Source organism: Neoarius graeffei, chromosome 1 (assembly GCF_027579695.1).
Source record: "Neoarius graeffei isolate fNeoGra1 chromosome 1, fNeoGra1.pri, whole genome shotgun sequence".
Classification (NCBI taxonomy): Eukaryota; Metazoa; Chordata; class Actinopteri; order Siluriformes; family Ariidae; genus Neoarius; species Neoarius graeffei.
In genome coordinates, this window is record NC_083569.1 from 94,314,669 (window position 1) to 94,327,534 (window position 12,866).

The following is a 12,866-nucleotide window of genomic DNA, read 5'->3' on the forward strand; positions in this document are numbered from 1 at the left end:
TGTTTGTCATAAAGCGATCCTGCTCAGTAATTTTCCATCACCCACTGAAGCTCCCCATCACACTCCGACAACTCTGCTTCCTGAGATTACATTTTCCAATCATATCACTCCACCACACTCCTGAATGTGGATATATCCTCATGGTTATCCTTCAATAAACTGAGAAACATCTCTGAGCAGCTGAGTCTGTGTCAGTGACTGTTGCTCCCAGATATCTGTGAGACAGAATCTCCTCGGCGGCAGAGGACTTATATTTCTAGATCACTCACACTTTATCATACATACAGCCTCATACTATAATTTTATATCACACAACTTCGGCCTGGTGCAAGTTGAACCTAAACTAGTTGCTTCAAAGACACCACCTGACCTCTTCTCATGTTTCTTTAGAAAAAAGGTGTCTCTCAAAAGAACAAAAACAGAAGTACACCAACTGAAAGCATGAACTTTGGAACAAAGCGCGTTTACTTTTAGTGTCTTGTGAAAATATTCATCTTAAAATGAGTATTTTGGAGTATTTAGATTTTTTTTGAGAGAAGTGATGTGTTAAATTGCACAAAAACAAGTGTAATGTGTAGAGTGTTATTTATCTTGTGAAACAGACTGAAGCAATAATGAGAACCTTTCTTTCAGGGGTTATTTGTGTGACTCTCCTGATTCTCTCCAGCTTTGTGGAATCTCAGTCAGGTATGGAAAAACTCTCTCTCTCTCTCTCTCTGTGTGCGCATGCGGAGTGAGTGGGCGGAGCCAGAGCGCTGTGAGTGAGTGTGGAGCTGTGGCCGCTGTGCCGCGAATGAGTGGTCTGTTTAAATCTCTATTTCTTACTTTTTTCTTATTTTCTTTCTTTCTTTTTTTTCTCCTTGTAATTTTCTGCTGAACTTCTACTTCGTACTTGGGTTAGTCCCTTTCTGGTAATAAACAGGGGTTTTCCCCTAAAGTGACTGCCGTCAGCCTTTGTGCTGGAATCATGGCAGAGGATTTTGATAAACTTACTCGGCGTCATGCTGTTAAAATAGCATCGACAGCCAGTGTTGAGGATTGTAGTTTGGCTGCTGGTGAAGTTGTTGGTTATGAGAATATCGTATCAGCTTCCCGCATGAATAATGCGATTGTTTTGTTCCTAAAATCAATTGAGCTTGCCAATCACCTGACGGAGACGGGTGTGGTGATAGATGGTGTTTTTACATCTGTTGTCCCTCTTTCTAAGCCATCCAAGAAAGTAATTCTCTCAAATGTTCCCCCCTTCATTTCTGATGAAGTTCTAGGACAAACACTGTCGCGCTATGGTAAATTGGTCTCGACAATTAAGAAAATTCCGATTGCGAGCAAATCCCCTTCGTTGAAACATATAGTGTCCTTCAGGCGTTTTGTGTACATGGTTCTTAAGGATAACAAAGATGATTTGGATTTGACAATGAATGTGACTGTGGATAACTTTAATTATGTGTTTTATGCAACAACTAGCGTGATGAAATGCTTTGGTTGTGGACAAACGGGTCATCTCGTACGTGCGTGTCCTGATAAAAAGGAAGACGCTAATAATTCTGGAAACAAAGAAAATTGTAATGTTAATGAAACTAGGGGTGATGTGGCAGAGGGAGCGTCGAGCGTGATTAATGTTAACACTAACGTTAGTGCAACTACTGAGGGGGAGGGTACCGCTGGTGCTACTGGGCCTGTGAGCGAAGCCCAGGAACAAAATGTTGCGCATGGGTCTGAAGCGCAAGTAGAAAACCTCAACGATAAAACTGCTGATGGGGAGGGTCTTTCCACACCTTTGGGGGAGATAATCACTGATTCTCAGTGTCAGGGAAGCAATGATGAGGCCACTATTGCTGAGGAGGCTCCAGAGGAAGATATGGAAACTTCTGTTTTGGAAGAGGGTGATAAGTTTTTTTAAAATACCGTCAAAGAAAAGGAAAAAGAAACCAATTCAAAAGAGTGAAAAAGACGAACGGTCTCTTATTGATTTGAGCGATAATGAGAGTGAGAGCGATCTATCTGATTGTAGTATATCCTGCAGTCTGCGACTAAGTGGCTACCGCACTCGCAATTACAGAATGGAGGATATAAAGAAATTCCTTAGGGATACAAAGCATGCTAAGAAGGTCCGGGTTGATGATTATTTTCCTGATATTGAACAATTTATGATGAAAACACTAACATTTATGCGAGAGGGAAGCTTCTCTGATCAAGAGTGCTATCGTCTCAAAAAAATTCTCACAAAACTCAATGTTCTACTTGCTAAAGATGTTTAGTGTTAAACACCCTTTCAACATGTGTCTTGGGATGGCTGATTGTATAGGTCTATTTTTATTTTCTCTTTTTTTCTTTTTAATGATGGGTGAGGTTCGTGTGGCGTCTCTAAATGTAAATGGTGCTAGAGAAAGAAGTAAACGAGCCGCTGTTTTTGAAATAATAAGACAGAATAAATTTGATGTCTTCTTTGCGCAAGAAACGCACAGTGACATGTCTAATGTAGCTGATTGGGCTCAGGAGTTTGATGGGCTATCTATTCTTAGTCATGGTACATCTAATAGTGGTGGTGTTGCAGTGTTGTTTTCAAAGTCCTTTATCCCTATTACCTATCAGATTGATGAAATTGCAAAGGGTAGACTTTTAAAAGTCAGAGCCCAGTTTGAGAATCACTTTTTTGTGTTTATCTGCATTTATGCTCCTACAACAGCAACAGATAGAATGCTGTTTTTGAATACCATAGGAAATGTTTTAGGAAATTGTTGTCCTGATGATATTGTTATTCTTGGTGGAGATTTTAATTGCACTGCACAAAGTATTGATAGAAATCATGTAGAGCCACACATGCCCTCTCGTAGACGACTTGTAGAGATTGTGAACTCCAATGACCTCAGTGATATCTGGAGAAACTTTCATGGGGGGCAGAAGCAATATACCTGGGTACACTCACATAACTTGTTGTCTTTGGCAAGACTTGATAGATTTTATGGTTTCAGACACCAGCTTAGTTTATTCAAGAAATGTTCCATAATTCCAATTGGCTTTTCAGACCATAGCTTAGTCTTCTGTTCTTTGTTTTTAGAATCTGTCAAACCAAAAAGTGTCTACTGGCACTTTAACACCAATTTATTGACTGATGGCCATTTTAGAGAAGTCTTCCTCTTTTTTTGGAAGGAATTCAGAACCACAAAATCCTGTTTTAAGTCTTTGCAGCAATGGTGGGATTGTGGCAAGGTACAAATTAAACAATTGTGTCAGGAGTATACAGCCAATGTCACAAGGAGCATAACACTTTCAATGAGAAAGCTGGAGGAGGAAATTATTGTACTTCAAAATCAGGCAGAGCAATCCGGTGATCAGAGGTCTACTGAAATTCTCAAAGCAAAGAAGAAAACATTGGCTGATTTTCTAGGGTTGAGGGCACAGGGAGCTCTGGTCAGGTCCCACTTTCAGAGTGTGGAGTTGATGGATGTACCATCAAAATTCTTTTTTAACTTGGAAATAAGGAATGGCCAGAGGAAGTTCATTCATGTTTTGAGGTCTGAGGATGGGAATATCTTATCTGATTCTGCGGCAATACGTGAGAGGGCAGTCAATTTTTACAAGGAGCTTTACAAATGTGAGATTCCGCAAGATCAGGCGACTGACAAGGCGTTCCTTTGCGATCTACCTAAGGTATCCGAAGAGGCAAATGCAGCCCTTGGAGGGGTGTTGACCCTAGAGGAGCTGGAGAGAGCCCTCCAGAGCATGGAGAGTGGCAAAGCACCTGGTGTGGATGGCCTGCCAGTAGACTTTTATAAGTCCTTTTGGCCAGAATTAGGCACAGATGTGCTTGCTGTTCTGAAAGACAGTATTACCAGGGGGAAGCTGCCACTGAGCTGCCGTAGAGCAGTGCTTACTTTGTTGCCAAAAAAGGGAGACCTGACAGACATAAGATCATGGAGGCCAGTGTCAGTCCACTGCTCTGAGTACAAAATGCTCTCAAAAGCTTTAGCAAATAGACTGGGGGAGTTTCTCGACCAGGTAGTCCACCCTGACCAGACCTACTGCGTGCCAGGCAGACTGATTCATAACAATATTTCCTTCATTAGGGATGTTTTTCACATTAGTAACATTTGTAGCCTTGATTTTGGTGTGGTCTCAATTGACCAAGAAAAAGCTTTTGATAGGGTGGAGCACAGTTATTTGTGGAATACTTTGTCAGCCTTTGGTTTTAGCCCAAATTTTATCTGTATGATTAAAGCATTATATTGTGACATTGAAAGTATACTCAAGGTTAATGGTGACTTGTGTGCTCCTTTTAAAGTATACAGAGGTGTCCGTCAAGGATGTCCCCTGTAAGGTATGCTGTACAGTCTGGCTATTGAGCCACTCCTAGTAAAGTTGAGGAGGGATATTGCTGGGGTGAAAATCCCAAACTGTGAGGAGGTTTTTAAATTGTCAGCCTACGCTGATGATGTGGCAGTCCTTGTTAATGGCCAGAGAGATGTTGACACCCTTTTGAAAATCTGTGATGAGTTTAAAGCTGTTTCTTCAGCAAAAGTGAACTGGTCAAAAAGCTTAGCCTTGCTTGTTGGGAGATGGGTGAATGGTGAACCTTGTCTGCCTGATGGCTTATCCTGGAATAGGGGTGGGTTTAAATACCTTGGAGTTTTCTTAGGTGATGTGTACATCCAAAAGAATTTTGAAGGAGTGGTTGAAAAGGTTAAAGGTCATTTAGAAAAATGGAAATTTTTACTTAACATCACTTCCTACAGGGGGCGTGTTCTAATTATTAACAACCTGGTTGCATCCTCTCTCTGGCATCGTCTGGCTTGTGTGGACCCTCCATCAAACCTGCTGGTGAAGATTCAGTCAATACTGGTTGATTTTTTTTCTGGGACAGTCTTCACTGGGTACCACAGAGCGTTTTATACCTGCCCAAGGAGGAGGGTGGACATGGACTCGTTCACCTACAGAGCCGAACTGCTGCTTTTCGTCTGCAGTTTATACAGCGTCTTCTCACAGGATCAGTGAACTCAAGCTGGAAAGCTGCAGCCTGTTGTATTTTACAACGTTTTGAAGGGCTGGGGATGGATAGAACTTTGTTCAGGTTCAGTCCAAAGAGAATGAATCTTAATTTGTTTCCTGTTTTTTATAAGAATCTGTTTAAAGTCTGGTCCCTTTTTACTACACAATGCACACGACCAATAGGGTCATTATTCTGGCTACTTAATGAGCCTCTGACTTATGGCTCTGTTATTGATGTAAGCCAAGAAATTTCCCTGGTACCTACATCTAAACTTATCAGCTCAGGAGTTACAACCCTTGGGGATTTAGTGGAGTTTGTTGGTCCTGATTTGACTGATAGCTGTACATTAGCCCATCACTTGGGTGTGAGGTCAATTCGGATAATAGATCGGTTACTAGGGAAATGGCGGTCTCTCTTAACTGGAGAGGAAATGCAAATGCTACGGGATTTTTTTAGGGGGAAAGGGGTCCTGATTATCAGGACCTTTTTCCCAGGTTTACTTTGCTCCCAGATTTAGCAGGGTGTACAGGTTGTTATTTAGATACGGAGAGTTTGGTTTTTCTTACTGCAGCAGGTAAACAATTGTATAAACTGTGTGTTTTATCTTTCAATAAAAGGTTCCTAGACAAGAGGGTGGATACACCCTGGCGTGAGGTCTTGCAGGTTGATAATAATGTCAAACCACAATGGTGAGCTCTGTACAAGTCACCATTAACCAAAAAAGCTGGGGATTTACAGTGGCGTATTCTGCATGGTGCAATAGCTGTGAATGCTTTTGTCTCTGTTTTAGATCCAGGTGTGGATCAAGGGTGCCCTTTTTGTTCCTCAAGGGAAACTGTATTCCATGCTTTTATGCATTGTCAGCGGCTGAGCCCTCTTTTTGCTATTTTGTTTACACTTTTTTTTGAGCTAAATGAAAGTTTCTCTTTGGAGACTTTCATTTTGGGGTTTAAATACGTAAAAAAAATATCGTTTTAAATGTCAACTCTTAAACTTCCTGCTTGGGCAAGCGAAGATGGCGATATATGTAACTCGTAAAAGGAAAGTTGAACAGGATTTAAATGTTGATATTTTAGTGGTGTTTTCTACTCTTGTAAGATGTCGTATTTTGATTGATTTTCATTTTTATAAATCTATGAAAAGCCTTGATGTATTTGAGGAAAGATGGTGTTGCAACAATATGTTGTGTGCTGTTGAAAATGATAAGCTGCAGTTTGCACATTTCTTTAAAAAATAGACTTTTTTTTAAAATATTTTATTTATTTATTTTTAAACTATTTTTACATGTTGAATACAGTGGAAAATTGATTTTGATGTATTTTTAAGATTGTAATAAAGATCTTTTGAAAATTCAAATTCTCTCTCTCTGTGCATTAGTAAACTCTAAGCTTGTGGAATTCAGTAAGTTTAGTGGAGTTTATTGGCGTATAAATGTTGTTTGAGAGAACTGATTTCAGCTCCTCTTGGTGTGTGACTCTCTTTAACTGAACCCTGGGCTGCATCCCAATACTCTGTCCTCTGTCCTTTCCTCACCACTTTTCGTTAACCTTGATGGAAAACATCATGAGCTGAAGGAAAGACGTGAAGGACGGAGGAAAAGACACCCATTATGTTGGTGTATTAACTGAAGAGACTGACTGTTTTAATGAAGAACTTTTACTGAGCACACGAGAATTGCATCAGGTGCTTTCGAAAAAAGGGGACAATGCTGTCTCAGGAGGATGTTTAACAAGACAGCGAGGCATCAAGGATCATTATAAGCTGATCGAACTTTCTTTTCCTGTCAACCATCATCTGCGTTCGAAACAGAAGGTTGCTGCCTTGTTGCCTCATGGTCGTAATAGACAGGTGTCTCATAAGGCAGGACTTTCAACTAAAGGCATCTCAGGACTTTTGTTTGGAACGACATTTTAGGACAGAATTTACGGTAACGTGTGACATCAGAACGGCATGTAACTAAACCAAATTAGTTAGTTGGCTAACAGATGCCTCACAAATCATATTAAACTCATTTACTTTTCAAAAATCTAAGTGAAAAAAGCCCCAAAACTTTTGTATATAAAATCACTTTTCTGTTAAGTTTGGTCTGCCATCTTTTTTTTTTTTCCACTCCTTGAGAGAGCTGCTGCACAGATTTATAGGTGATGGGGAGCATTGAGGATACATCAATGGAACTATGTATGTAAATATTTTTCCCCAGATAAATTCCGTAGCCTCCCTGTTTTCAAATCATCCCTGTTAGAGCTGTACTTTGAATTACTGACCTCCACCTATAATACGGACTTTTCATGTACTTGGTCTGTGTACCGTGACTGTGGTTGCCACAGATCAATTTAGTCTAATTTTAATTGTATGATTTTTCTCTTTTATACCTTCGGGGAAACGCCTTGCATGGGTCGCCCGTTCGCGTTCTCCCCTTTGGGCTGACTTACTTTATTATGTTTATTTCTTTTTTTTATGTTTATTTTGTAACAGTCCAATAAAGTTGGTAAAATAAAATTAAATTAAACGTTGCCTTCAACCAGGAGCAGTTTGAAGGCATCTTAGAAGACCGAAAATGAGAGTTCTCGAGATCAGTGTTGAACGGTCCTTGATGCCTCGCTGTCTGAGGAGGGTCTGGCTGCAGACTGGAGCTCCACTCTAGACAGGAAACGCATGACCTTCACGTGACCGCCTCACCTTAACCCTAAGGCCAAGTTTACATTAGACCATATCTGTCTCGTTTTCTTCGCGGATGCACTGTCTGTTTACATTAAACCGCCTGGAAACGCCGGGAAACGGGAATCCGCCAGGGTCCACGTAGTCAATCCAGATCGTGTCCGCTCCGGTGCTGTGTAAACATTGAGACACGCGGATACGCTGTGCTGAGCTCTAGCTGGCGTCGTCATTGGACAACGTCACTGTGACATCCACCTTCCTGATTCGCTGGCGTTGGTCATGTGACGCGACTGCTGAAAAACGGCGCGGACTTCCGCCTTGTATCACCTTTCATTAAAGAGTATAAAAGTATGAAAATACTGCAAATACTGATGCAAATACTGCCCATTGTGTAGTTATGATTGTCTTTAGGCTTGCCATCCTTCCACTTGCAAGTGGTAAGTGATATGCGCTGGGATCACACACACAGCGGCTCAGTCCCGAATCACAGCTTGTGCACTTCACTCGCGCGCTCTGTGAGCTGCGCAGGGCCGGAGTGCGCACCCTCCAGAGGGCACTCGCTGTTCAGGGCGGAGTGATTTGGAGCGCAGGATGCCTGCGGAGCCGAGCGTATCCGTGTATTGGTGTTGCTGTGTGCACGCAAATCGTGTATTGGTGTTGCTGTGTGCACACTCATCGTTTTAAAAACGTTAATCTGATGATCCACTGATACGGTCTAATGTAAACATGGGCTAAGTCACATGTCTCATGTCAACAGAACTCATGTCTGTGAAGATTCTCAATCATCCAGGTCATAGTAAACTGTGGGTGGTAGAAATGGGCAACTGGACTTGCTTGAAAATTCTTGAAAATGTTTCACCTCTCGTCCAAAAGGCTTCCTCAGTTCTGTCTGACTAATAGGGAGTATCAGATTTTTATCTTCTCCTGGATCAGAATCAGAATTCTGATGACCAGCTCATCTAAGGTGTCATTGAGGCATCATGTTGGTGTGGGTCACTGGAGGCTGGGTGTGAACGGCGAGTCATTAGGGTGATCAAAGGATTGCCCGTTAGGGTGATCAATGGCAATCTGACTCTCTGTCCTCCTGTGAGTCACTGAAAACAGCTGGGTCCTGGCGTACACCCAGCCGTCTGGGAAGAGTGTCCAAGACCGCCTTGTAGATGTTTGACAAATGATGTCTTAGACCCCCACCTCTGTTCAGTGATGGCCATTCCAGGCTGACAAAAATGGCTTCTTTAACTCCTCGCTCACACCAACGATCCTCTCTGGCCAAAATGCGCATGCCACAATCCCGAAATGAGTGTCCCCTGCTGCCAAAATGAATGCAGACAGCCGAGTCCCGGCCCGAGGAGCTGGCCCTCCCGCACTGGGCCAAGCGCCTGCACAGCGGCCGTTCCGTCTCCCCAATACACGAATCCGTGCAATCATCACTGCACCGAATTGCACACACTACGCCGCCCTGCCCGTGTCTAGGCACTCCATCCCTCTCAGACCTATTATCAGCAGTATAAACTCGGTCACATATAACATTGCTGAACACCTAGCCACCATCTTGGCTCCTCTAGTTGGGAATACACCATATCATGTCAAAAAATTCCCAAGATTTTGCTTCTAAAGTTGCAGACCTCAAACTGGATTCAGATGAAACCATGGTTTCCTACGATGTCACTTCTCTGTTCACCTGCATTCCCACCACAGAAGCAGTCAGATCTGTAAGAAAACGAATCCTTCAGGATAGCTCCTTACTGGATAGAACGAAACTCACCACGGATCAGATTTGCACCCTGCTTGACCTCTGCCTGACTACCACTTATTTCCAGTTTAATGAAAGTTTCTACAGACAGAAGCATGGATGCGCCATGGAATCACCAGTGTCCCCTATTGTGGCCAATTTATACATGGAGGAAGTGGAACATATAGCTTTGACCACTTTTGCAGGAGTTGCTCCCAGCCATTAGTTTAGATATGTGGATGATCCCTGGGTTAAAATCAAAATCCATGAGGTGGAAGCTTTCTCGAAACACATCAATGCAGTGGATAGCAACATCAACTTCACTCGGGAGGATGTCAGTGGGAATAATCTAGCCTTCTTGGATTGTGATGTACACATTAGACAAGACAGAAGCCTTAGTATCAAGGTCTACCGGAAACCCACACACACAGACCAGTACCTACTTTTCGACTCTCACCACCCACTGGAACATAAATTGGGGGTCATTAGGACCTTGGAACACAGGGCTCAGAACATTCCTACAACATTAGAGGGAAAAGGAGCAGAATCATATCAAGAAAGCACTTCAGAATTGCGGTTATCCCAACTGGGCTTTCCTAAAGAGCATAAAAAGGAACATAACTGACAAGGATGATAACAGGAACAAACACAAGAACATTGTCATTCCCTGCATTTCTGGTCTGTCCGGGGGACTCGGGAGGATCTTCTGCGGACACGGCATTCCGGTGCATTTCAGGCCCAGTGGTGCCCTGGGGCAGGGACTGGTCCACCCTGGGGATGGAGTGCCTAGACACGGGCAGGGCAGCGTAGTGTGTGCAATTCGGTGCAGTGATGATTGCACGGATTCGTGTATTGGGGAGACGGAACGGCCGCTGTGCAGGCGCTTGGCCCGGCGTGGGAGGGCCAGCTCCTCGGGCCGGGACTCGGCTGTCTGCATTCATCTTGGCAGCAGGGGACACTCATTTCGGGATTGTGGCGTGCGCATTTTGGCCAGAGAGGATCGTTGGTGTGAGCGAGGAGTTAAAGAAGCCATTTTTGTCAGCCTGGAACGGTCATCACTGAACAGAGGTGGGGGTCTAAGACATCATTTGTCAAACATCTACAAGGCGGTCTTGGACACTCTTCCCAGACGGCTGGGTGTACGCCAGGACCCAGCTGTTTTCAGTGACTCACAGGAGGACAGAGTGAGTCAGATTGCCATTGATCACCCTAACGGGCAATCCTTTGATCACCCTAATGACTCGCCGTTCACACCCAGCCTCCAGTGACCCACACCAACATGATGCCTCAATGACACCTTAGATGAGCTGGTCATCAGAATTCTGATTCTGATCCAGGAGAAGATAAATATCTGATACTCCCTATTAGTCAGATAGAACTGAGGAAGCCTTTTGGACGAGAGGTAAAACGTTTTCAAGAATTTTCAAGCAAGTCCAGTTGCCCATTTCTACCACCCACAGTCAACAGAACTCCAGCCTGCAGTCAGTGACTACGTTTACATGCACGTCCAAATCGAGCTGCTGTTGGTAATCGAGCAAAGGGTCCCAGCAGGGGTGCCAGAGAAATCCAATCCTACATGCACAAGTGAAATCGGGCTATTGTTAAAGGTGCATTGTGCACCCGAGCCACACGTGGCGCTACACGCCCCATCGTGTTGGTACACTTCCGGTTGTCGTCATGAAGAAGAGCTTTAGTGTTGCCAGATACTGCTGACGTTTTCCAGCCCAAAACATGTTCAAATCCGCTAAAATGCACTTAAAACCCCCAATCTGGCAACACTAGCAGTTCCGTGCTCAAGCTGTTAGGCTTGCTCTAACAGACTATGGCTACAAACTGTCCGGCGCAGACCACTGTTTTGTAAGACAACTTATTTTGCACAATAATATTTTTCTAAAGTCCATTTTTTGCTTACAAAAAAATATTTTTTTTGCTTACAATTTAACTTATGTCTTAATAAACACACAAAAAGTTCAATTGTTTTTTATTGACATTCTTCAGATGTTGGACATATATATATATATATATATATATATATATATATATATATATATATATATATATATACACACACACACACACAAATACAATGACTTGTTTATGTACACAATTCACAGCTATGCAACAGCTGTACAGATGTATTTGGTGATACAGTAAGTGAGCTAAATTTTAACAGTGCAAACAATGCCACAAAAAGAAAAGATTCATGCCGTTGTCATGCCGACCGAGGCTGTTGTGTTTCCCGCTTGTGGTCTCGTCACTCGTCACTTCCGGAAGTAGCTCGACAAGTAGTTTGATAGGGTATACATGCACAAAGTAGCTCGGCAGAAATCGCATAAACTAGGTCGTGTAGCTCGATTCCGAGAAATCAAGTTCGGTTCAATTTCAGCCGAATTAAGGTGTATACATGGCATTTTGAACTTCGATTTCAGTCGAGCAACGGCAGAAATTCGATTCTCTCTATGTGCATGTAAACGTAGTGTGTGTCTCTTGTTGTTGTCGTGTTCGACATCCCTCTGATTGGCTAACAGAACCTGTGTGTGGATGACAATTAAAAGATGTTAGCCAATCAGATAAAAGCTATTTACATATTTAAATCTAAAGGCACAGCCGCAAAATCAGCCCGTCATCATGATTGGGGTTTCATACCATGCTAAAACAGCATGAGAAAAGATCAGAGGCATTTTTTCCCAATAAAAACAACTCACAAATTTTACAAAAGAATTTCAGGGAATAATATAAAATAATTGAAAGGTGTATGCATGTCCCTTTTAAGATAATTTTATAATTTCAGCTACTTTACTGAAAGTTTAGTGCAAATGCATCACAAAAGAAAAAAGTCTTTAATCTGGGAGTCTCCTCTCAACGTTCACCAAAAAGATCACACTCGATCACACCGATACAGAATTGTTTTGCTCCGGTCTTCATGTTGCTGTTTTCATGATGACATTCAGATGCTTGTGTACATCTGAAACAAATATCCCCAAGCTATATACATGTAGTATTTATTTAGCTTGTGTGCCCGATCACATCCATAAAGTTGGGTAAGATACCTGACCAAGCTAACTGACCTAACAACAGCTAACTGTCTGAAGCAAGGGAGTTTATTATTTCCCCAATATTATGGTTAATTCAGATAATGTAGCCGAGAAAATTATGATTGTCAAACAATGTGTTTTATCTAAATTTAGCATCATTTTCATTCCAAAAGGAGAAATCTATTACAATATCTAATACTGAATTTAACATTTTAATTTTATTTTGAATGGTTTATTTACTGTTTGCAGACTCACGGTCAACTCCAACAGCTCTGTCTTTCAATATATCCTGTATAACAAAGCCCATCTGATCCGACCCCAAGTTGCTAAAATTGTCTTCAGTGAAATGCACTGAGCACAACACGAATATGTGACTGAAATTTTCAGGGACTAACCCCAAAAATAAAATGCATCCACATTTTTTGTATATTAAATTCCTCTGGAAAGCTATTGA

The 12,866-nt window shown here is 42.3% G+C and overlaps 1 protein-coding gene across 1 annotated transcript in view; it reads left to right on the forward strand.

Annotated features, from left to right (window-relative positions):
* Positions 1 to 499: 499 nt before the first annotated feature.
* The window catches only part of LOC132871587 (butyrophilin subfamily 1 member A1-like), a 96,744-nt gene continuing 84,377 nt past the window's right edge, over positions 500 to 12,866 (forward strand). Inside the window, exons 1-2 of the mRNA XM_060905906.1 lie at positions 500 to 504; positions 634 to 687. Coding sequence (XP_060761889.1) covers positions 501 to 504; positions 634 to 687 — 58 coding nt within the window. The 5' untranslated portion in view covers position 500. The remainder of the gene's footprint in view (positions 505 to 633; positions 688 to 12,866) is intronic.